Source organism: Lonchura striata, chromosome 1, assembly GCF_046129695.1.
Source record: "Lonchura striata isolate bLonStr1 chromosome 1, bLonStr1.mat, whole genome shotgun sequence".
Classification (NCBI taxonomy): domain Eukaryota; kingdom Metazoa; phylum Chordata; class Aves; order Passeriformes; family Estrildidae; genus Lonchura; species Lonchura striata.
The window spans coordinates 129,941,219-129,967,847 of NC_134603.1; the positions used below are offsets into that span (position 1 = coordinate 129,941,219).

Here is a 26,629-nt window from a genome sequence, read left to right on the forward strand (position 1 = left end):
TTCTATCTCAGCACCTTTCTTGACATCAGCATGTCCATTGTACTTTACTTCACCACAGATCTCTTTTCCCCCAAATTCACTGCTTCTATTACCTGTGCCCACATAACTTACCTCGCTCTGGCAGAAGGGAAAGAATATACAGCCTCTTCCTCATGAGGTAATCAATAGTGCTCCAAAGATAAGCCAGCCAGCAAAGGCTTGTAAATGCATGTCACTTCTGTCTTCAACAGCCTTCAGTATGTGACATTTGCAAAGCTTTTAGTTTCAATTGACCTGGCCCAAATGAAAGATGTCAAAAAGCTTCTAATGAATTGGTGCTCCTGAAGTTACTGGAGGATTGCCACCTTGTGCCACACTGCTTTCCTTGCATAAATACTACACCCTTGCTCATTAGTAACATGTTATATACATCATGGAGGAACTGTCTAATAAAAGATCATCTAAAGGTGAAATTTTTTTTGTTATAAATTTATCTTTTTTTTGTTTGTTTTACTTGGTATTAATAATTTGTTTCATCTATGGTGAGAGATAAAACAGAGATGCAAAAATAATTACGTGATGGAAGTAAAACAAGAAAAGAACAAAGGAAGAAAAAGAAACCTTTAACCCTGTTCTCTTGCAAACTGGTCATAAACTCAGAAATATTAATCCCTCCCAAGGTTTATCTTGGAGACTGCCATGTATGTGTATCATCTTGCAAGTTTAAGCTAGTATGGTTTGTGATAAAGTCCAGAGGTCAGTGACTTTTCAAAAATACTGGTGGTCAGTAGAGCAAGATTCAAGCACAAAAGTATTGTAAAAAGTTCTTGAAGTCCTTATCACTGCCAGAGCTTAGTGACATTTAATTGTGCCAGCTCGAGCTCCACAAGCTCCACCTAAGTCTGTAATGTTTGAGTTGAAAATTTAAGGAGAGGGGAAAAATAGTTCAAAAACATCTGAACCCAAACCTTCAAATCTATTTCCATTATCAGGTATTTCTGAAGGCCTAAAAAAATGAATTACTAAACTCAAATACTCAAATTGCTGTCGCACACTGAAATGGAGTAATAAAATCTGCTATTAATTTTTAGAAGCAGGAAAGTTGCACTCTAAGTCATATTTTAGAAGCAGTATCTGTCTGAGCCCCAAGAGCTCACCTGGACACGCAGAGCCTCGGGCAGTGCCTGGGTTCTGCTCAAAGCTGAGCACTGTGAAGGGCAGGGTCTTGCACTGGAAAGTGACATCTTCTCTCACATTCCCAGAGGGAAAACAGATACTCTTGGACTTTAAAATGGAAGTGTTTTATTACCTTCTCTATTTGCACATCCAAGCTGCTAAGTATATAAACATGAAGTACTTATAACAGACTCATAGAAAAATTGGGAAAACCAGCTCAGGAGGTCTCTAGTTGAGCTTCCTGCTCAAAGATGGGTCAGCTTGAGATCAGACCAGTTTGTTCAGGGTATTTTCTAATAAGGATGGAGACTGCACAAACTATAAAACTGAAAGAAAAAAATACAGATTTTTTAAATATATGTGTTTATATAAATAATACTATATTTAATTGATACCTAGATTTAGAAAAACTGCTGATCATTTTCAGAAAAGGCTTGAAAATCAGGTGTTAGGGGATACATATGCTAAACAGGTTTGTGATGCAAAATTCATTGTAAAAGAGGCAAACAAAAGTTATGTTTGTCTCCTTGTGCCATAGATTAAATACTGCTCCTAAAAGCAAAGGAAAAGCAATTTCTAAGTGAAATGTAATTCACAAATGTTATAATGACTTGACTTATTTGCTCCTGCTAAGAAAATACCTCTACTTAAAAAAATCAAGATGTTTAAAATGTACAAGTTCTTGTGGTACAAGTTCAAAGGCACTGATACCAAAACTGTTGCTTAATTGCTACAACTCTCTAGCTCTTCACTGACACCTTGGGCAAACAGCAAATTGACTGTTCCATTTTTAGGAGCCATGATCATGAGGTGCAGTGGTATTTCTAATGGTATGTTTGAAATTTGTTCCTTCTGATTTTCTCCTGTGAGATTTCAAAATATCAAAGATGCAGTTGTTTTCCTTGTTAAAAGGGATATGTCTTCAGTCTTCTCTCATGCCTGAAAGAAGGTGAGTTTTGCCCTACTGCAAAACTCTGCTAATCTCTTACGGTTAACAAGCACTGGACAGCAAGAATGTAGGAAATAATTTCAGCTTCAGTGTCCTCTCAGAAAACACACGGAACTGTCATCTTTTGCAGTAAGGAAACCTAAATCAAGTGAGCCTGAATGATTCCAGCAATGGCAGCATGCCCAGACAAGGAAATCTTTGCAAAAAGGACAGACCCAGGCTACAGGGCAGAAGCAGTGTGGCTGCTTGAAAAACTGTATTTAAACTGATACCAGAGATCAACAAGAATGAGAGCTTTGTGTGTTTTTCCTTCCTAGTGAGACTCTACCTTTACTTGAGCTTCAACCAGTTTTGGGGTCTCATGTTACAGAGAATACTACCCCTGAGAAAAGTGGAAAGACAACAGATCTGATGTCCACATCAACAATCCATAACTCCCTAATCAGGTGTGGGCAGCAAAGTCTGACCACATTGAGAATGGAATGATGAGATGAGCAAATGTGGGTCTAAAGACATAGTTGCCAGTTATTAATGGAAAAACTGATAGTGCAGTTTAAAGGGCTACCATCACATCTGCCAAATTCTCTGCTGGTGATGTCAAACTTTCACCATTAAATCAGTCCTGCCCTGGTATAGGTAATTCACAGCTATTGATGCTCTGACCACTGCTGGACTCTGGCTGAGGCACTGAGTTACCATACAGGTCAGCAGGCTGCCTTACATCCCATACACTCCCTGGTTCAGGAAAACAAAGAAGCAGTCACGACAATGCCACAGCACTGCACACTGCTCTGGCAGATCCAAGGGAGTTATGCCCACAACCACCCAGGAAGATGCTCCTGGGGCTGTGAAGAGCAAAGCTACTGAAGACCAGCCTAATCCACACCTCAGAAAACACCTGCAAGGCAGCAGTACCTGCATATAACTTCAGGTGGTACTGAAGTTACTTAATAGATTTGGTTTGTCTCTGAAAGTTTCTTCATTATGAATAACAGTGTGGAGGTTACCTAAAAAAACCCAAAAAATATTATTCTGACTCCTTCTTCACATCTGCACGGCTGCAATAAAAGTGTGTCACTTACTGTGTGTGACAACAAGCAAAGCAGCGTTTGCAAGTTCCCTCCTGGAAAAGGAGCTGGTCAGAAGAAATTTGTAACTGCTTGGACCCAAGGCCAGTATTGACTGAGGTCTGTCATTTGTGCTCCAGCGTGGCTGTAGTGGTTGACTCTGGCTGGATGTCTGGCACCCACCAAAGCCTCTCTATCACTGCCCTCAGCAGCTGGACAGGGGAGAGAAAATATCCCTGAACAAAGGGTTCATGAGCTGAGGTAAGGATTGGGAGAGATCACTCACCAAATACCATCACTGGCAAAACAGACTAGAATTAGAGATAGTCTATTACTAACAAAATCAGAGCTGGATAATGAGAAGTGAAATAAAACATTAGAAACACCTTCCCCCCACCCCTCCCTCCTACCCCAGCGGCACAAGGAGACAGGGAATGGGGGTTATGGTCAGTTCATAACTCGTGGTTTTGTCCTGATGCTCAGGGAGAGGAGTCATTCCCCTGCTCACTGTGGGGTCCCTCCCATGGAAGACAGCTCTCCATGAACCTCTCCAGTGTGAGTTCATCTCACAAGCAACAGCTCCCTGTGGCAAGGGTCACTCTTCCATGGCATGCAGTTCTTCAAGGTCAGGCTGCTCCAGCATGGGCTCCTCTCTCCACAGGTCTCCGACAAGGTCACAGCCTCCTGTCAAATATCCACCTGCTCTGGTGGGAGTCTCCTCCGGGGGCTGCAGGTGGATCTCTGTGTCCCTGTGGACTTCCATGGGCTGCAGGGGCACAGCTGTCTCACCATGGGCTGCAGAGAAACCCCAGCTCTGGTGCCTCGAGCATCTCCTGCCCCTCCTCCACTGATCTTCATGTCAGCATTGCTGTTCTTCTCACATATTCTCACCCTGCTCTCCTCTGGCTGCAATTACAACTGTGCAATTTTTTTTTCCTCCTTCTTAAATCTCTTCTCACAGAGGCTTTACCACCATTTCTAATTGGCCCAGCCTTGACCAGCAGCACATCCATCTTTGGAGTTTCCAGGGATTGGCTCTGTCTTAAATGGAAGAAGCTTCTGGCAGTTTCTCACAGAAAGCCACCCCTGCAGCCCCACCACCACCAAAGCTTGGCTATGCAAACCCAATACAATGGCCTAGTAAGTAACTCGAGCATTCAGCAATTCACTCCTGTATTCCTTTCTCTCTTAACAAAGGCCAAAAAAATAGAGTTGAATATGTAGGGATGTGCTAAAAAGACATGATCCAAGCTATATCATTTCTTCAGCTTGGCTTTTCAGGCTGTTGTTTTCTGTAATGACAACAAAGTTTTGGGGAACAAGAGTCTTTTCTCTGTGCTGCTGTCCCATACTGCTGGCAGCTGCCTCACCCTGCTTCTCTGAAAGGTGACAATTCCCCTGCTTGTCTAAAAAAGGTTTTATCTACAAGGAAAAGGTACAACAAACAGTTTTGTTTTGATTCCAGATCCTTAAAGTGGGAATCAATGGTGTGATTTCACACACATTTACACAGGCAAGCTACTTAGCAGCTAAAGACAATTCCATAACATGAACAATTCAACTTAAAGTGGGGTTTAGCAATGCCATGTATTATCTACACTATGCTTGGATTGCTTGGATTCAAAAAAGAGTCAAGACACTTTTATGGAACAAATGTGGGCCAAAAAAAGGCATTTTTCACCTAACTTGACATTAAGTTAGTAAGAATGAATATTGCATTCCTTTTCAGGGACAAAACACTTCATAATACTGCAGGTGATTCAATATTTGAAAGAGTTTGATGTATGAAGATATAAAGACATTAAAAATTCAACCAATCCCTAAAATATTTAAGAAAAATGGTTATTTCATAATACATCTTTCACAGCAAGATGTTAAAAGAGATGTTTGGAGTTTGAGTCAAAAATATTCAGATATTGGTGACTGAAACAGTGATCATTAAAATAAATTCTAAGAAATTGCATTTTAACAACTAAAATGAAAACATCCTGAAATCTTTCTTCTGGGTAACATTATTGCTACACTCTATCTTTTATAAATCTTCTCTCCTTAGCTGCTAATTAGTGTTTTTTATTCCATAAGGGTTTTAAGCTCTTGCAGAATATTGTCTCATCTAGCCATCCCAACTTCTGATATTCAAGTTGTCTTTGTATTTTCTTCTTTCCAAGCCACTGGAATTGGCTGCTTTTAACTCAATATTATAGCCCCAGCCTGCAGAATATCTCTTGCCAGAACTCCCACAGGTATCCCTCCCATGTACAGAAACAAAAGCTCTGATACTGATCTGGGGAAAACTTTTCAGATCAAAGTAGTAAGTAATCTGCCACAAGTTATTAGACTTGCAACATTGATGCTTCTCCTGACTTCTTTTCTCCATTATGAGAATAAAGATGTTTCTCCCAAACTCTTTCCAAATGTTCAGTCACAGGGCAGAACAAAAGATGATTTATCTTGGTATCTCTCTCTGCAATTTTCATTTGATAGAAATGGTATGATATCCACTGTAAAACCTGCACAACTTTATGCTGTAAAGTGATATACTTTATTTTTCCAACAGAAACTCACAGAATATGTAGCAGAGCAGTGAAAACCCAATCTATTTTTCAGCTGTATTTCCTTCTTTGTGACTTCCAACTGCTGGTGTCTTGCTAGAACATGACAGTCTTACCTAAACGAATACAAGAAATGAGGTGCTATCAGCTTGTTCTGACACACCTCTCTTCTACCATAAGATGGCAGACATAGTACATAAATTTTCAGCAATATATTAAAAATTACAATTATTTGGCCAATATTTGTATGATGTTCCCTACTGTCCTTACTGGCATGAACCAGAAAAAAAGTGGTCTCACTGTACCATCATCTGCTACTGCATTCATGGAATGCTATTAGTTCATCACTGCAGCTCTTTCAAAATAACATAACTTGGCAAGAAAAATAAAATAATAAAAATTTGATCAGGCATAAAATTACTGTATTTTTGGTTAAAGTGCATAACAGTATCACAATATAGGTAAGATACAGCTTTTGCTATTCAGCTGCTTTGTATGCTGTAGGTGTAAATGAGACTTAAACCAAGCATCAAAACTGAACCTTTCAGACATTAATGTGATGATAGCTGTGTTATTATGAGCCTAATGATATCTACTGCACACAAGAATACATAGGTGTCATGCTGGGAAACCAATGATCTAGCTCTCATTCTGACTGCAGGCAAAGAATATCTCATCAAAGCTATACATTTCATGACTCTGTTCCCAAATTTAAAACCCTTAAGGAAATTGTTTTCATGGTTCAACAGTTTTAAAGGGTTACTCTTACTTGGCTTTGTAACAAGGAAATTAATAGTTCTTCCAAACAAATCAGAATTATGCCATAGCTGTGTGCATTTTCATGCTGTCGCCTTCAGCATTTCACTTCTTTCCCCAGATAACATCACTGCAGAATCCACACTGAATTCACCATGGGGAAACATTTATTACCTGCTATGATTTCATTCTATAGCCTTAGATAGGTGATAGAAGTTGTTTGCCCATTGTAAAAATTGTTTTCATTAGGTCATGTGAAACAGAGTCAGTTTCCAATAAATCTTCACTTTTTAGAGTAAAAGCAGAGTAAAACCTATCCAGCCTAATGTCAGGGAGAATTAGTTTCTGCAGTGTGATGCAGATCAACCAACCAAGAGGTAGCTTGCTTATGGGACTACAACAAGCACAGAAGTGAGATACTTCTCTGTCAGCATGATTTTCTCCCTTCAAAAATTCCTACTGTGCAAATATTGAAGCTTCTGAGAGGGAATAATCATGTTAAATAGTTTTGTTAATTTACAGGTTTAGAAATGCTTTCTAATGAGCAGAAAATGAATATTGTATTAGGATTAGACACTGTATGTGACACTTTGTGCACATAAAGCACAACAATTTGTGCTGTTAAGGAGAAAGATCCTAAATGGGCACCAAATGTTCAGTGTAGCAATACATTTCAATGTAGCATTAAGACAAAACCAAAATACTGTGGATTCTCATTAAGTCATAAGAAGTTACACATACACTGGGATTAAAATACCAAGATATATTTGCTTTTGTCCAGAATCCTTATGATTGCACAACATTTTAGATCCAAGTATTTCAATGCCAGTGAAGCAACAAACAGGAAAGTAACAGCATCTGTTTCAAAAGCATCTTTGATTTTTTAGCTCATGCCAATCTTTTGGAGCCCTATGTTTAATGTAGAAATACAGCATTCAGAGTAAGAATCCTTGCATGACAACAAAAATTAGGTAATGTATTAAAGAGATTAATTTAATAACAAACTATTGCATATATAGCTACAATACAACACAGGAACACACTCTCATAAATCAGAAATATTACCCTAAGTGAAGAACTTCCACACCTTGAACTTTTGGTACTCCCATGAGGGAGTGGAAAGGTTAGACATTACTTTTTAAGAACAAAAAGTATAGAGAAATTTGCTCTTGAGGATGAAGCGATTGTAATAGAAAACAGTGTTGGAGTCCAAAAAATTCTTTATAGCCTACTGTTCCACAGGAAGGAAAAGAGCAAACATGGAGTACTGAACAAAAACCAACAGCAATCCAACATTAACTGCACAAAACCAGTGCATTTGCTTTAATATGAGGAAAATGACAGTTTCTCCTCAAGCACAGAAGACATAATTATCCCCTAAGCCACCCTAAAATAGCTATCACTAATGCAATCCAGAAAATTGCAACTCCCAACTGGGGAGCATCATCACTGTCATGCATGAAAGGGATGCAGTGGGAAATAAGTAGTTCTCCATCTAGACTTTCAGAACAGCATGTAACTCTTAGTATTAAATAACAGAATAGAGGGAAAGATAAATAAAAAGGACATTATAACTGGCTGTTTGGGCACATGTGAAGAGGGATGTCTGGGTATATTTGCATACAAAGGATATACTGCTCCACAAAAGTGACTGCAATCAGCTGAATTAAAGCTGTCTGAAGTTTTGCTTTTCCCATCTCTAAGTTGAGAGTTTTTTCATCTGAACTTTTTCAGATAAGCTTTGAACTTAATTCTGCAGGAGATGGGATGTTTTCAGTATCCAAGCTGGCTTGTGTTTGACTGCAGCCTTTAATAGAAGTCACAATATTCTGCATCATGTTTACACCTTAGTTCTGCTGAAGAGTAACACTCAGAAGCATCAGGTCACAGCCATGTAGCAGTGCTGCAGCCATCTGTTTTACCCAGTGCATTGCATCATAAAATCCTATGGACACTGAGGAGAAAAAATGTATAATGAAAATTTATTTCATACTGGTAGTTTGAAAAATCAAGAATACACAAAAAAATCATTTCAACTGCAAATTTTAACTAGAACAGAATAAAAATAAGCAAAGTTACCTATCTGATACAGCCTTTATCTGATCGATTTGATCTTTATCAGTTAAACATCTCTCCCCCTTTGTTAAGTGAACATGTCTACAAATATGTTATTAAAATGAGTTTCCTTCATTTTTCTGTCAGGAATGAAGATAGGATGGCATTTCAATTCAGCCACATTTGTCTCAATCTCCAACACAGCTCTTTATGGTAAAAGTACTGGTTATTATTTTTCAGTGAAAATGTCTAAATTCCCATGTTTCAGTTTTGAAGTAAATAACCAAGAGACAGATTATCAACACTGACTGTAGACTTTTGGTGACATACTTTGGAGTTAGCAAAAAATATGGCTTATATAATTATACTTTCACAATAAATTTTTTAAGACCTTACAAAAGATATGGAAATACTCCTTTAAAGCTCATCAGAGTAATGCATCAAATGGAAGCAAATGGTATCTTTCAATGTCTGAATTGTTTTCACTCAGGTGTTCGAGAGCCAAGTAATGCATTTTCATACAAAACCTGAACAGTAAATTGTGGGAACTCAAAATGTCCCTCAGACATTTTGGGAGGTTCCAGGGCCCGGTCAGAAGCATTTGAGACCTTGGCAGGCAGATGGAAACAGCTGTGATTTCGAGTTTGAGTCATGGAATGATTTACCAACCTTGCAGAAGAACAAGAACTCACAAAAGTTTGGATATTGTAGTAGAAGTAGTTACAAAGTAGAGGGAAGAATTTTTTAGTGCTGTACAGCGGGGTTTTAATGCTTGTACAGGAAGGTTTTAGTTTTGTACATGGGGGTCAGAAGTTTTAAGATGGAGGGATTTTGGCTGGTCCTGTCCTTCCTCTTTCTTTTTCCTTACCTCCATGGTTTTGGTGATGTTGGCACTCACAGATTGGTTTAGAGTAGAAAAGCACCTTTTAATATAGGTATAGGTATTGGGGAAAAACTGTAAACATGTAACACTTAATATATCATATAAAAGATAGCAGCAGCCCTGGGCGGGGGGAGAGAAGAAGAAGACAGCAGACAGAGAGGGTGTCAGGGGTGTGTGTGCCTCTGCCTGAGCTGCTGAGCAAACTGCAGCAGCCTGAGAAGACAGTCTTTTAGATAGCTTACAATAAACTGCCTTGAGACCGAACAACAAGTGGCTGCTGAGCCTTTCTTTGGAAGCACGGGTTGGAGGAGAGACTTTACCACCACACGAAGCCACCCCGCAACCTAGGGTGGTCTTCGACAGTAAATAACCACCCTTCTCTTCTCCCACACCTGTACAGTGCTGGGCTGTCACAGTCCATAGTAGCAAGTGTGCTACTATGGACTGAAAGGAAATAAGATTTTATGACGATTCAAATATTTTACACAAATGAAGCTCTATCTGTTAATTTCAAGCAGGATAAACCTAAACATGAAGTGCATCAAGTTCAGGCTGAAAGGCCAAGGTGTGTCCAGGCCAATCCATCTCAGTAACTCCCCCTGTCATTACGCCTCCTTTGTGTAGCCCCTACATAAAATTTAATTATCTTATCTTTTTCTGTAAGTTACTAGTTCTGTCCTTCAAAGTTCAGAGGCCTTTCAGCCTGTTCCACTGGACACCCTACCCCTTCTTCAGATCCTGATGAGAACTAAGTTCTGAGAACTATGGTTTTTGGGTTAGGCAGAAAAAATGAAAAGCATTTCCTTTGTTTTCACCTACCCTGTGATCCTCCACATCACTGCACAGAGAACAGTCCCTAAGGTCCTGCATGCTAAAACTCTGCTTCTGTCTTTCTTAAATCTGTCTCTTCCACTACAGCAAAGAGAAAATCATATTCCCCACCTCCTCTCTAAGATGGCTACAGTGCTTGATCTGCACCAAATGGACCAAAGCTGAATTTATTTTATATGTTTGTTTACATGATAGCTGCATTTGTTAAAATGAGATCTAGTGTTATTAAACTCTTGTAGAGTAATTGTGATTAAAATTTGTCCACGAGCTACACACATTTGAACCTCATAAACCAGGAAAGAATTCATAAAAGATACTGCTTAAACATAGGCATGTTGTTTTTAAAATATCTGAAAATATAATTTACACAGAAAGGATAAAATTTGGTATGATTACTATTTACAATCTGATTTAAAACTCAGTGCAAATAGTAACAGTGAAAGTATAGCAGAATGGGGAAAAAAAGTGATTTTTTTCAGCTGAAGATAATTTATTTCTCTAGAGCATGATAAACTTCAATGAAGGGACTCCAGTGAGTGTTGTTTTAAACCCAAGAGAGAAACAGTGAGATTTTTTATTTTTTTCATTGGAATCTATGAAACTATCTGGCTATAAATCTACCTCTGAGTTTCTTGTACTTTCCCATTTAGTGAACAGCACAGGCTAAAAAGCAATGATAAATTGGAAAACAAAATTAGGACTATAGAAAGAAAAGTTATTTTAGATATTTATTACTCACTTGAAGGTCTAATGACACAGAAATAAGTTATTTTATTTTGTTAGAATGAAAAAAATGGCATGAGGGAATTAGACTTGGGTAAGATGGCCTACTCAAGACAAAAGCTTGACATTCATTAAAAGACAATGATCACATGAAGATGGAAAAGGTTTACATAAGGAAAAGTATAATGCAGCAAGAAACCGATTAAAAATCACAATACAAATGTAAAAGTAATTACTTCTGAAAATGTACCATACATATAAAAAAATTCTTACCTCTACCTACTTCTCAGAAACATTTACTTTAATCACTGATCAGAAGAAATTTCAGAACTCCTTTAGTAGAACATATTTATCTAACTTTTAAGAATCAAAGCTCTTGCTCAGAAATACCAAAATACGTCTGAGTTATAACTATCCTTTAAGGATAACACTGTTCTGCAGAGTAAAACATAAAATTGCCCTATTTGCTTAGTAAATGCTACATGTGATGAATAACCCATCAGCTTTCCATAACGTGTTCAAAAAGCTTTCAAAATTTTATTGGTAAAGTACTCAGTTCTGATAATTCAGCTTTTAATGTAATCAAGAATATCACCAGGAGCTACTTAATTAATTCCCCAGTGCACCGTGAATTTAATTTTCAATGACTTTATTGAGAACTTTTTTCTTAATTTTACAATGAGAAACTATAACCACTGTTACACAACTTGCAAATATTTCAAACAAGACAGCAATCTCCTATTTTTTTGATTTTTTCTGTTCCAAATTCAGCTCCTGAGATGGATTTTCTGCTTCAGCTTCATTTTCATCTTCCTGTAAAAGAAAATGAAAACCTGAACATTAATCAATTTATTGAAAAAGTATACTTTTTCTGCTTATTCAGATGTATGGAATTTGGTACAGTCTTTTGCCATCTTTTGCCTGACTAATGAGCATAAAAATAAGCTAAAAATCATTTATTCAAGTGATTGATTTTGTTCAAGTGTTGAAATAAAAATGATACAAAATTTAAACAAATCTAATTGCCAACATTTATAGCAGAAAAAAAATTTAATGAGTAAATATTTTACTGACATTTTACTGCATGGTTACATAAAGAAATTATTAAATCATACACAGATGACAATATATTCAAACTCCTACAGCAGAAAGTATTACACGCCTTTCCTTTGTTCTTGACCAGAGGTTCCCACTGAATAAGTTTTGAATGCAAGAACTTTCATCATTGTACTAAAAATTACTTTTGAAAAGCATCTGCCATTGAAAAATGTTTCATTTCTTTGTGACCAGATATGTTTACTTCACCATTTGATAAAAGACAATAAATTTAACTTCAGAGACACTTTATGTGCTGCAGCATCGTATTTTTGTCCCATCTAGCATATTTTCTTGACAGGTCTGCCAATTTTCCAATTACTTGTACCACCATATGTTATCTGAAGATCAGTCAGGTCTAAAATAGGAAACATGAGCATGTCAGGCAGCAGCATGCTTACAATATTCTACAGCTTCAGCTCCAAGAGTAAGGCTCATAATTCACTATGGGTTCCTCTGGATCTCACTGAAAAAATGAAGTGACATCATAAGGTCTGTTTCCATAGGAATGGATACTATTTCACGTCCTGTACAAAATCGTGACCTCCAAAGTATAAATTATGGAAGAGTGAAAAAAACTATTTTATAAGGTAACTTGCAACTCATCACATCATGAACAGTCCTTATCACATTTTCAGCATATGACCAGTTTTCTAGTCTGCATTTTAATTCAATTTACAGAGAATCTTCCACATTCCAATAACACAAAAAAGGAACGAATAGACATTTCAGAATGAAGAAGCATCCTGGATGCTGTAACAGTACTCATCACAAGCCAACAGTTGAGAGAAAGGAAACACCAAAGACATTTAGGTGGGACCCAGTAACCCGAGATGTATTTTCCTATTTTAAAAGAGCATTTTCATTCCTGTAGGAAAATAACTTTATCCTTTTGCATCCTAGCCCTTCTTTCACCATCAAAGCATGCTTTGTAAAAATAACTATAATATTTAGAGGTAGAAAATATATAGGAAGATTACATGGCCAGCACAAAATAGAATAGCAGTAAAAATTCTCGTTTAAAAATGTGATCTGATAATATATTACGCCCAACTGTAGTAAAATTGAAAAGCTAATTGTTCTATTAAAGTAGTAGATACTCCAAGCCATCATGCCTCTGAATCTTCCCCCTTCTGGGGACAGCCTAGGCACTGAGAAATATTTACATGACTGACTGCTAAAGCTTTTTTTCTTCTCTTTCTGGACTGCCATCTCTTCAGTTACCTTTAAAACATGCAGTGCTTCCTGTGGCTCTTTTAATTTAGCTGAAAAACCATGTCTGTGCATGTGTGTGAAGCCAAACACTGAAGATCCATTGAAATTAGAAGTGTAAAATATATTAAAGAGAGTGCAATGTATGGTTACATAGAGAGGTCAAATTTCAAATGAAAACACACAGGGCAGAATCAGAAACATCAAAGGAGTAAGGTGTTACCAGGCTTACTGCTTACAGGTGACAAAAGAGTATGGTGGAATTAAAAAAAAAACACTCACAGAAACTTTTGCCTGCTATGGAAAATCAGCCTGGTTATTTAATGAAGAACATGTTAATAAAAGAACAGCAGATCTGCATGTTTCTGAAGGTCCCTACCTACAGCACTTGTATTCCAGCTGACCTCAGTGCCAACTAATTCACCTTCCTAGCACTCAACTCGACATTATTCTGATGTCCTGACTTGTGCTCCCTCATACAGGAATATAAACCCTACACTATCATTTTTTCCCAGAACTCTTCACATATTGCTTAGGGCTTCCCCTCCTAATAGATGGAGCATGCAAATTTCAGAGACAACAGGACCATACCTTCAGTGAGGACTACAAAAGGGTTAAGGCACATTAGCCTCAATACTGAATATTGTCTTCCTGACTCTTTTGATGGCAAAAAAGTTTTTATCCAATGAATGAGGTTTTTTTTAGAAAATCTTCTGGATTTGTGTAAATTTGAAATGCTTAATTCTGTGCTCAAAAGGTCATGCTTGCAACTGGCAGAATTCCAAGGTTACGGCAGCAGCTGCAGTGATCACTGTATTCTGAATGCAGAAGTGAGGGCTGCTGGTGATGGCAGCTCTAGGATTTGCTTGGGTTGAATATTCCAGATGGAAGCATCAACTTTGGGATATTTTGCAGAACTAATACTTTTCCTTTGTTGATTTCCTGTTGCTTCAGCCAAGTAAAACCTATTCAAACAGGTAAAATCTACCAGCAGAACATAAATTTGATTTATATGGGCAGATCCAATGCACAAGTCATCCAGATGCCTGGCTGATTTTTTAAATGTATTGGTGTTTTTGCATTTTTATGCCTGAAAACTGTCTGACTAGCATTGCACTGAACCATGCTCCACATAAAACATCTTAATTTTGTAAAAGTGTTTTTATTCCATCTTGTTTTTCAAGAACAGAAACACACATCATTTGAAAACAGAAGTTTGGTATCTCTGAACACAGCTGTCTGCTGTGCAAAGGTCAGAGTAATGGTGTTTGATTTTTCTCACAAGGGGAGAAAACTTCTTTGTTAGACATGCCTTGAACCAGATCAGTTCCCAGGCCTGTGCACTGCCACATGAACAACAGTGCCAGCACAAAGAAGATGGAAGAAAGGATTTTTGGGGAACACTGGAAAGTATGAACTGTGGAGTTGTGTTATTTGTATGTTTTATTATTCTTGTATTATGTATCGGGTTATTCCTTTGTACCCCCATGTACAACTTGGTTTGTCCCCAGTTTTCCCGCCTTGTCCTCCCTTCCCGCCTCTCCAGTGGCTGTCCATCACCCTGGAAGAGGCGCAGCCTTTCCCTTTACCCCTCCCTGGTGCCTTGTCTGTCACTCGGTGTTCCTTCCCATCCATCCAGAAGCTTCTACTCAGGGCACCGGGTGATTGGGCGAGGACCTGGGGCTCCCCCCATATCTTTCCCCCATTGGACCACATCATATCACCCCATCCCGGAGCCACTCCCTATCCCTATCCCCATTAGTCGTCGGTTACCCCTCCCTCACAGTTTATAAGCTGGTGTCAGAACCCTGTCTGGGTTCCTGTTGGCAGGCACCGTTCTGGAATATTTGGCCCCGTTGGCCACAATAAACTTGGACTTAGCCCCCAGCAGGATCCGCTCTTCATTTACCACCGCGAGGCTTGCTAGCGCTGCCCGGAACCCACAAAGGCACTCTCCAAACCCCAGCTGGGAGTGGCGGAGGGTGCCTCAATCGCCCGCCCTTGCCCCAGGACGAGCTAGCCGGGGCTGAGAACAGGGATCTGGGGCAGGAGCGCGGCAGCTGGCGCCCAACGTGGGGCCCTTTCTGTGGCGTTGGACCCTCGTCTGAGGATTTTTAGGGTCGTTCGGACCCGAAGACTCGTCCTCCTGGCCGTCAGCTACCCCGGAGGGAGCAGACCCATGTTCTAGTGGGTGGCGCTCCCGGGGACAGGACCGGCAGCTCCGGAATGCACCTCCGGAGTCGATCCTCTCGTGGTGAGGTTTTACGATTGGGCTTTTCGTTTCTTCCCTACCCTCCCGGACCCCCCGGTTGGTATAGGGGTCTCTGGCGCTTTCCCTGTCCTTTTTGGTTGGGGGTTTGTCCCTTTTTAGTGGGTTTCTTTCACCCTGGGGTTCGGGGAAAAAATCCCTGTTTTCAGTGCTCCCTGGTGAGCTTCCGGTGCTTCCCTTCCCGGGTGGGAAGCTATAAGGACTTGGGAAAGAGCGGGTGGGGCGGTCTTCTGTTTTTCGTTTTCGTGTCCCCAATTGTAAACTTTGCGGCACCTTTTAACATCAGACAGCATGGGTGCAAGGCTGTCCGTGCCGCAGAAGAGCATTTATTCCCAGGTTGTGGGTATCCTTTTAGTGGGGGGTATAAAGGTTAAAAAATCACAAGTTAAACAGTTTGTCCGGTGGCTGTCGCAAACCTTCCCGGACATTTCGGCAGCTAAATTATACCAAGTGCCCTTTTGGGACCAGGTGGGAAGGGAGATCCTGCGGCAGTCGGATCTCTCTCTCTCCAAATTCACCCATTTGGCCCTACAAATTCGAGGTATTATTAAAAATCACTACGAAAGTCTGCCACAGCCACCAGCAGACAAACCGATCCCCAGTTCTGCTGTTAGTGCTAAAAATCCTACTCCTCTTCCCTCTCCCTTTCTCCCGAAGTCGGGTATTCTCAGACAGGCATCCCGGTGTTGCCTGCAGGCAGATTCTGGCCCCTCTGAGAATATCCTTGACTCCCCGCAGGACAGTGCAAGCACCGTTCTGGAATATTTGGCCCCGTTGGCCACAATAAACTTGGACTTAGCCCCCAGCAGGATCCGCTCTTCATTTACCACTGCGAGGCTTGCTAGCACTGCCCGGAACCCACAAAGGCACTCTCCAAAGCCCAGCTGGGAGCGGCGGAGGGTGCCTCAATCGCCCGCCCTCGCCCCAGGACGAGAGCTAGCCGGGGCTGAGAACAGGGATTGGGGCCGGAGCGCGGCAATGAACCACCAGTTTTGGCACTCATGTGGCTTTCTGCCAGAAAAGAAGTGACAGCAGAGGCCTCAGAATGGCAATGTCAGAATAATCTGGGACATGAACCTCTACAAATTATAAGAAGTGTTCTATTACTGCCAGTATGCTTGGGGAAGATCTGAACTGGCAATTTAGATCACATATTAACCGTACTACAAGATGTGAAAACTCACTATTTCAGTTTGCTGACAATGCAAGATTTCTATGAAATGCTTTATTTTTTTTTTTTTTTTAGTAGCTCAAGAGGCAGCCTGATGATTGCTTACGGAATACTGAAATGGATGGAGTTTCTAATGTCATTAATAATGTTTGAATTTTCATCTACATAGCCTGTATAGCCTAATTATCAAGAATTTATGCAAAACAAGAGTGCAGATTAAATATACTTAATATATTTGTTTTAGTAATTATCACCTATCCTTATCATTATAATGCTTTTAATTCTGATGAATAGCAAAGGAAAATCTTTTATTTTCATGTTATATGTTAAAAACCAGTCCATGATGGCAGTGTGCAAATTTTCTATTACCAACAGCTACACAGCGGACAAGATACTGAATTCTGGTTTCTGCCTACAGACATTCAGTTTACATTATTTTCATTAATACCTCACATCTCTTTTTGATATTATTATTTATTTTTCTTCTAGCCACCTATAACTCTAGTATCTAGTGCTTTCTGCTCTAAAAATCCTAAAATCTAAATAGTTTTTCCTAGCAGATGTCACCAGTAAAACTTTTAAAGTAGTTCTTGCCATCGGATGCCAAAAATCAATTTGCCTCAGTATTGTTTGTGACTAGGCAACCACAGACTCAAATATCATATAACAAATACACTCACCAGAAAGATGCCTCTGCAGAGATCTGGTGACTTGTAATAGCCAAGGGAGGTGAATACCTCAAGACTGTACTACTACTCCTGCTGAAAAAGTGCACTCAACATTCCAAAGATTATTTTAATATTGAAATAAATGAAGCTTACTAGTCTGGAATTGCTGTTATTACAGATTTACAAAACCAACAAGGATAAGGAAAAGTACAAAGAGCTTTACAAAGTGCTGCTAAACCCAACACTCTGAACTGAAATGCCAGCTCAGGAGCTCTTCAAGCCTGCATCCTGATGACGCTGATGGAGATACGGACCTTCCACATCAGTTCTCCTACATCCTTTGCCCTGGCATCCCACCTTTTCTCCAATAGAAACAAGGTACTGGATTAAAGGGTCCTTTGGGTGCTCTGCAGATGTTTTCAAATGTCCTATGGACATCTCTTCTTTCACACTGCTTAGTCTATACTTGGTAGCTGAGCATTTAAGAGTCACAGTGATAGAACAGGGCCAGGAATTTAGAAATGAGACCCTAAAATCTGCCACATAGTTGTTTGATTTATTGAAGTATTAAGCACTCAACAGCTTTGATAAAGCTAATGAGAACACTTCAATATTTAGATATCTTTAGGTGACAAAAACTAAAGGTAAGACTCTGAATTTTAAATTCTATTTCTAAAGTTTTGAGCTGACAGTTCAGAAAGACTGTGATACAATTTCATCTCATTTGAAAGCATATTTAAGGTCAACCACATTATTCTCTGACCAAGGAATAATGGGTCTAACACAGAAAGTTAATTTTGTAGTAATTATTCCAGAATATTCCCCTGTAGACAAATTCTGGAATGAAAAAGGAAAAAAAAAAGCCTAGAAATAGGGATTTGAGTATCCCTTTCTCTTTTTAACCCTTCCAACCAATTTCCTTCAAAATGTCTGAGAATTTATTTTTCCTCCATTAGTTAACAAAATAAAATCTGGAAAATGACAGTGAATTAGACAATTCTTAACTCTACAGGAAATCTGACACTTCTGCAAATAGAACAGATCACACATTAATTAGCTGTGCTAGGACATGCATCAATTCCCATTTCTGTTCACTGCACCACACCTGCAATATCTGGAGTTGCATTACAATGTTGCGTAATTTGCCAACTACAATTGATATTCTAAACTTAATAAACAGCTTTGTATTACAGGATTATGTAAAGAATCATCTGAATAATAAGAAAGTATGGAAAACACAAAAATGCCCTGCTGTAAGGAGGAATGACTAAAGGGTTATCTCTGCTAGTACATAATCTAGAAATAACATCTCAAAAGCACTCAGGACCAAATTCTGATACCAGTACTTTCTAGAGTATGTTAACCCAAAAGATCTGTAAAATGACTAACAGTAAATTATTAAGGATGCCCAGCTGGCATTTCAGCTCTTGCCTCACAAAATCTAGCTAGGAAAACACTAGTTGGAAGTAGATAAAAATACTTTTAATACACTTAAGAAATAAATCAGGAAAAAAAAGAATTTATTATATATTAGAGCTTTTGTTTATGTATGTGAAAGTCTAGCTTCCAAAGTCACAGGCCAAATTTGGAACAAAATGAGTGTCAGAAAAACTGGGAGCTAAGATAGTCTCTCTGTTAAATCACCAAAAGGAAAGCTTCCAGCATAAAATTCAAAAGTTATCTTAATTCTAAAGCCTGTATTACCTTCTTCAATAGTCTTACTGACAGCCCTTGTAATGAACAGTGGTGCAAAAATAGAGTACAAAAGGAACAGTTCTTTATCAATGGATATTAGAAGCAAATATAAATTTCTTGTGATAGATGACAATTTTCTGTAACCACAGCTCTGCAGTGATAAGGCAGATGTTTGTTTCCCAAGAAAAGGAGACCCTCGCTACATGGATCATTTTCATAGTGACAGCTTTGACAAGTTTGACATTTGCTTCATGAAGAATTCTAAAGCAGCCATCAAGAAAATGCCCCCTTTGGGACCACTGGATATCTGACAGTTATACCTTTTAATGCGCATTGCCATTAATTCTTACTGTCAAAGCCCACCAAAGTCCTACAGCACAATCTCTGCTGATCTGGTACACTATAAAATGGAGGCTATGAAGGGATTAACCATTACAATGTAAGCAACCAGGACATCAATTAACTGGAAGCAGCTCTCCACCCCACCCTGTACAGTGAAAAGAGCAAGGCTGCAGTTTCCTTACCAAGCAGTACCGACTGCTGAGCTCTAGGTGGCAATGCAAGACCAGCAGAACTGCTTTTACACTAATGCTCCTCTTTAAGAAGCTACAAGCAGCTGCATGTTTATCACAAACTCCTTCCTTTAACTCACACTGCTACAAGAACTCTAGTCTTTTTGAAATGTTTGTCAGTGTTCTGTATTTTCTATTTCCTTGTTGCTAATTCTGATTATACAGATAAATGTACCATCGCAAGAGCCCTTACAGTCAAATTTCATTTAACGCTTAGTACAGAAGTGGAATTTCATGCCAGATTTCAAATCTTCCATCTGTTCCTCTCCTTTTTAGAAGGCAACCATTCCACTGAGTGGTCCCTTTGGCTGACTGCCACTACAGTTGGGATCCTCTTCAGGGCAGGTGGTGCTTGAAACCCAACCATTGTTTTACAAGTTCAGCTGGCTCTCCTTGAAGAAAGTAGAGGAAAATGTATCCTCTTTAAGAATTTGAGTCTCTGAAGGTTCAGGCTTATGAACACTCGACTGCACCTATAAATGCTTAGATACAACAAACCTGCAACATCAAATAAGAAAGAGATGAAAAGCAGCTTTAACAGGACTGTACCGTGCCCATATAGGACAAGTGGTCTTAATTTCCACTCCAGTGAGAGAGGGCACTCTGTTTTCAAATCTGACACCATCATGAATAAGATAATTTCTAAGGTAGATTTGTCCTTCAATTACAATAATTACATCTGTGCAAATATAAACGCATACACGGACACCAAAATAGCACTTTCTACTTACGTAGCAGCATAATAACTATTTTTATGGATTGTAGATTTTACTATATAGATATATATATATATATATATACACACTATACATATACATATATATACTATATATACTTTATATATACTACTACATATATACTATATATGTATATAGTAGTAGTATACTATATAATACTATATGTGGTATATATAATATACATATTATATATACTATATATATAGTATATAATATTATACTATATTCTGCAATACTACTACAGAATAATATTTCATAGCCTAGAAATGCATATTATAATGAAGATAATTTTAAATATTTATGGTTATACTCTCACCATATTTACACTATACATTTACTAAATTATAAGAAACAAACCTTATTTATGTTTGTATTCCTTATGCTAGGAAATAAAATGGCTTCTTCTTACAATAGTTACATGACAACAAAAGGTGCTCCGGAAAACAATAAGGAATTAATAGCTGTATTCCTTAGTACTATTTAATGAAAAACAAATCAAATCAAATCAAAACAAAACAAAACAAGAACCCCACAAAAACAAAACAAAAAAACAACTAAGAAGCAAAAGTTTAATTTTTAAGAGCTCAGTTGTTAGGCTATACATGTATCTTGGTAGGTACTAAATGACAGCTGAAGATTTCTACATGCTTTAACTGCTTTCTCAAATAAGTTTCTGAAATATAATCTGCATATAATCTATACATGTATCTATAGCCCTTTATCAAGAGGTCTGAACATTCTTTGCTTCAAAAATCACTAACAACATTAAATGGAAAAGTATTAATGTACTTTAATATAAAAACTGACTTATACAAAAATGCTTCTGGAAGCTACTGTCAAGACAGGTTGCCCAAAGTTGAAGCAGCTGAAAGACATCACTGTACACATCACTGAAGAACAACGTTTATGACAGAAAAAGACAGCACTACCATATGAAAGGAATAAATTTATCTCAATAACAGAGAAAATACAGACCCTAATGAAAATGTTTTAGGAAAAATGAGTGCATTGCACGCTTCTGACCAAAATTAATTGGAGTTTTAATGTTTTACATTGCCACCATAATTCTTTAAATGGTGCATTTATTTCATAGTAATAAACATTCGGTTCATTAAGTAAAGTTCAAAATCTGTGTTACTCGCTACATTTAACAACCTTTGGCCCTCTTCTTCTGTATTTCTTGATTCAGGTTTCCAAAGCATTGAATAAGCAATTGAGGAACACAATTAAATTTCATGACTCTGCATATTTAGGATTCTTATTTCATCGAAGACAAAGGGCAATTAATCTACCATTCTACACTGAATTTCAACTTAAGTGAGCCATGATAGATACTGGAATGAACTTACAGGAAATGCTTAATTAAATTACTGTAAAAAGCATAACTAAAGTTTTTTTCCTTCTTTGTGACAAAAGAAAATGCACATTTAATTGGAAAAACCTACTGCAGTATTATAAATTTAATAACTTGGGAATTCATGAAAATATTGCCATAATGTGACAGATAAGAATTCAGAAAGTTTTTTTCTTATTATTTCATTGGAACATTTCACCTGAGTACGGCCATGAAATTCTGTTCAGGTTCAAAGCATAAAAGCTAGAACTTTCAATGGAATTAACATGATGACAGTGCCTTCATTTTTGAATTTATTTTCCAAAATGTGATATAAGTAAATGTTGTAGAAATTACTTTATATTTACTGTAATACTGAACAATATTTAGTCTCAATCCATGAAGTTGTCAGAAAAACAGGCAGAAATGAATGAAGCTGCAGAAGTAGATGAAGGCTAGACTGTGAGAGCAAACAGAATCTGTGCTACTTCTGAAGCCATTAAAAACAAAAAAGACTTTTGCTTTTAAAAAAGCCCCAAAAACCCTAAAAGTTTCTTTCAGCGGGTCCACCAAACACATACTGATATTGAAATTCGGAATCCAACAACTATTACTGAACAAATGTTTCAATTATTTCAACAACGTCAATTAAATCAAATTTCCAAAAGAGCATTTCAGGACCAGATCTGTAGTATTGTATTAGCAGCCCCTTCCATTTCTTATGGAAGATCTACTCTTTTCCTACTGTCCTCATTCCTTGAATCGGAATTAACATAAGCATTGCAGACCTACCCAAAAGTCAAAATCATTGCTTTCCAAGATGTACAAACGTACTTTTAATTTCACTACATAGAATCATAAAATTATTCCCTTCATCCATTTGGCCATGGACTTGAAACCTAACAAGACAAGAAATCTATGGCTTTAAAGGTTGGACTACAGTTGGCTTGATGGCAAAGGAAGAGTTTGTTTTTATATTTTGACTTTATTGCTCTATTTGAAGGATCCTGTTCTGAGCCTGTAATCATGCCTGAACAGTGCTGTTTCATACAATAGTTTAGATCAGTTGCCTTAGAAGCATCAAGGGTGTACTGGTAATAAACACATAGTCAATTGGGAAACAAAGTTGTAACATTTAATATACCAAGGTTTTAACAGTTTCAAGCTGATCAGTTTCTAAATTAAAAAAATAAAAAGAAAGAAAGAAAAAAAAAAAAGAATGTATCAGATTTAACAGACCTCCTCAAACTCAATTCCTCTTTGCATTTCCAAGTGAGGATTGAAAGCCAAATTTTATTTAATTCAGTGGGTATACTGAGGAATGTTTTGGTAATTTGTCATGACAGTGATGTTGCTTCACTGTAATTTTTTGAAGTCAGAATCAAATGAAATTCTTTCAGCTACAAATAATGTTATGTCCAACCATTTAATGCTTCAAATATCATCAAAAGGAACTTTACAAAAAAGTGCCCTGTAAAAGCAGCATCTGCCTTCAAACATACTCTGAAGTTCCTTCCAAAACCTCATAATATAAGGTTATAACTTAGTATCGAACAATATTTATACACTTCATGGAAAAAATAATTAGTTGCCTTTCAGAAAATTAGAATAAAATTAACTGACAGACCTCATCATGGTGCTGGTAGTCACTGCATATAGGGCTTTTTATATGTTCATTGGGCATTGCTTTCTGATAAATTTGTAAGTCACTGTTTCACTAAACCACATCAAAGTCATCTTTTGGTTTGTCAACAGCTTGCTTCCTATCTCTGCCTACCCTCCAACAAATCACACGTAACACTCTTAGAAGAGTGGGAGAAAAAATACTTTGATGTGATTCAATTACTGAAAAGCTATATTCCAAAAGGTTCCCAAAGCTAGGGAAATTTGGCTATAACTAATTAGTGTTTTGCATATTTATGAGAGAAGAGCTCATTACAGAGCTTACATTATAAACTGTTGTTTATGTACTTTTTCCTTAACAGTCTGAAGTCACTTAATATCTATCATGCATTGAAACTCCTTTTGAAGCTCTCTGAACTCTATGCCTCAGAAGGTTTTTTTGTCTCCTGTTCCATTACATCACAGTGTTTCCAAGACACAATATCCTTCACCATAGTATACTTTACCATTAGGGGGCACAACTTGCATTAGTATATTTAACCCATCTGATTACTGAGCTGAACACTGTCATTGAGTGGGGCTACGTATGAGCTATGCTGTAGAACAACGCTTCCCTGGGATGGATACCGAGTTTAAACAGCCCCTGAATCAAGCAGGGCATTTAAGAGGAAGCTGAGCTATTTTCAGATGTCTGTGTTTTCCTGACATCCCACTCTGTCTGTCATCATATGGAGGGTCAGCTACGGCCCCATGGTGATGTTTGGTACTTGCTGCTCTCTTCTCTTGCTCAACAGCTGCTCCTATACCTGTCAGTGGTACCTAACAACATCAAGCAAAAGCTTCCATCTGCATTCATTTTATTTAGTTGCAATCTATTTGGTTTCCTTCATTGGCTTTTCCCTTTCTACATATACAGGAACTCCAGGAATTTGATATCATTATTCTAAGAATTACCAGCCAGTAGCTATTTCCTTTTTTTTGGTTTACTAATGATTTAAGATAAACTTACCATGTCTCCTTTACTCACAAAACTGAACAGGTAGTATATAATAAAAAGGTTATGTAGAAAAAACAGGCTCATGTTCTTCTTTGGCAAATACCACTTAATATTTGAGACAACCCATTTTGCTGCTTCCTCTCCTCTACATGTAACTTAGATGACCAACAAATCAAGAAACCTATAGCACTGCTATTTAAATCAGCTATTTAAATAATTTAATTTAGGAAAAAAGATAACTTTACTACTCATTCTGCCAGTGTAACTTTTCAATATGATTATTGAAATATCAGGGAAGCTGAGTAGCTCAGGTTAATGGCCATGTACATTAATCACATTTTGGTTCCAAGTATGGCTAATACATGAAGAATGGTTAAAAAGTGGCTAGCATCAAAATGTATATAAAACTATTTCAAATAGAAATATTTTATATTTTTTATAAAAGAAATAAACTGATTTTACAGGGCAGACAAAAAAATCAGACAGTTATTACAGATATTTTATCAAAACAATACTGAGTCTCTAGAGGTGTCCTTCTGAGTTGAGGTCAAGGGGAAAACTCCCTGTGTAAGAAAAGCTCAGGAAAATCCCTGGATTTCTGGAAAGTATCAGTGAAGAAAAAGAAGAAGAGATGGAGAAGGTATTCTAATCTGAACGAGGATCACTAACAGAAATCAGCATAAGGCTAAAGCATGTGTCAATAGTAAATGGTCTGAGACTCAGATGAAGAATTTCTCAGCTGAAATCTCTGACATTTGTACCCCCACTATAATACTTGCTTGGCCTGGAGGGTGTGGAAATTGAACTCACTACTAGAATGTTAAAGAACTTATCCGGAAAATGTGAATAATAATACTTTCAATGTCAGGATGGAGCTCTATGCATGAAAAGATTTATATAAGTGCTAAGTGCTGTCATTGTTATTACATTCAGTGAGTACAGAAGACTTTAAAAGCATTAACTTTTCTAGCACAGAACATCACCCGTTTTTTCTTAAGCCAGAAAAAAAGACATGAGTGTAGTTATTACAAGAAATTGTCTGGTTTTAAGTTCTGATGCTTATTTTTTGTTTCTAGAAAAAGTAAACAACAATCAACAGCATGAATTTTATGATATATGCCAGTTTATAATATGCAGCAACCTATAAATATAGGAAAAACAGTTTTACTTCATAGAAACTTGGTTTTGTCAGGAAATTATTTAATTGGAAAAATGCTTTGAGAGCAATCAAAAAGCAATATATAAAAAAGGTGTCTGATATGGTACAATGAATAGAGAATGGAGTCAATTTTTAAAATATAATGTAATAAGGAAGTAACTACATCATCCAGTAGGATCAAATGAAATTGATGTCTCTATTTGTCCTTCTCAGAAGGACAGCACCTGCTTTCCAAGGAAGACCACATTCTAATGGAATTTAAGTGGTGGTCTGTAATCTCTCTGTGAAAAATGTTCATCTGAAGTTAGGTAAGTTCTTTTACGTGAATGTACTTCCATTTTTAGGCCACCTTGCATCACTTCAAGATAATTGTTAAGATTCTGATCAAGAACCACATCCTTAGGTGTAGAAACTTTTGGATATTTATCTTCTGATTTTTGATTTCTAAAAAGTATCATGTATCATTAATGTCCTGTCTTGCACCTAGAATTCAAACTTTACTCAATGGACAGTGGAAGTTTCACACATAATATTCTCTTCATCCAAGAACAGCAATCATTCATATGACCTAGTAACATCACATTTTCAGACATGGTGAGCATTGTCTCTACATATAATCCATTATTTCTCTTGAAAATCTTTATTTCATTGGGAAAAATAAAAGGCAGAATTTTCTCTCATATATTTAAAACTTTAATTACAGAAGGATCGCTACTGATATTGCCCAACATGTTGAAGTACTTTCTCTGAACAGAATTGTCACTAATACAGTATTTAAATTTACAAAGTGATTTCCACATGAATGGGATTGTTCCAAGCTGAAAACATTTTTAATACCATAAGCAAACAAGAGATGAATGCACAAAATGAACTGTTTAAGAGAGGTTTATGTACCCCCTTGTGCATTGTACTTGGAAATGAAGTCCTTAAACTCAGAGGCAGAGGATTCTCTGTGGATTAGAAGAGAGACATGCAGTCCTTTCAGCAGCATCCTTTTATACAAAATTTGGCAATAACACCCTGTTTGCTTCAGCAAATGACTTCATGCTTTGTCCTTTTAATCCAATTTCCACCATAATATAGACTGAAGTGCTGTGAAAATACTAGAAGAGGATGCCTGGAAATTT

The 26,629-nt window shown here is 37.6% G+C and overlaps 1 protein-coding gene across 3 annotated transcripts in view; it reads right to left on the reverse strand.

Moving 5' to 3' along the window:
- Positions 1–10,963: 10,963 nt before the first annotated feature.
- Positions 10,964–26,629, reverse strand: part of PHF14 (PHD finger protein 14) — a 159,031-nt gene continuing 143,365 nt past the window's right edge. For all 3 annotated transcript variants that reach the window (XM_021538345.3, XM_021538343.3, XM_077787788.1), the window contains one exon: positions 10,964–11,784. In XM_021538345.3, the coding sequence (XP_021394020.1) occupies positions 11,710–11,784 (75 nt within the window). In that variant the 3' untranslated portion in view covers positions 10,964–11,709. The remainder of the gene's footprint in view (positions 11,785–26,629) is intronic.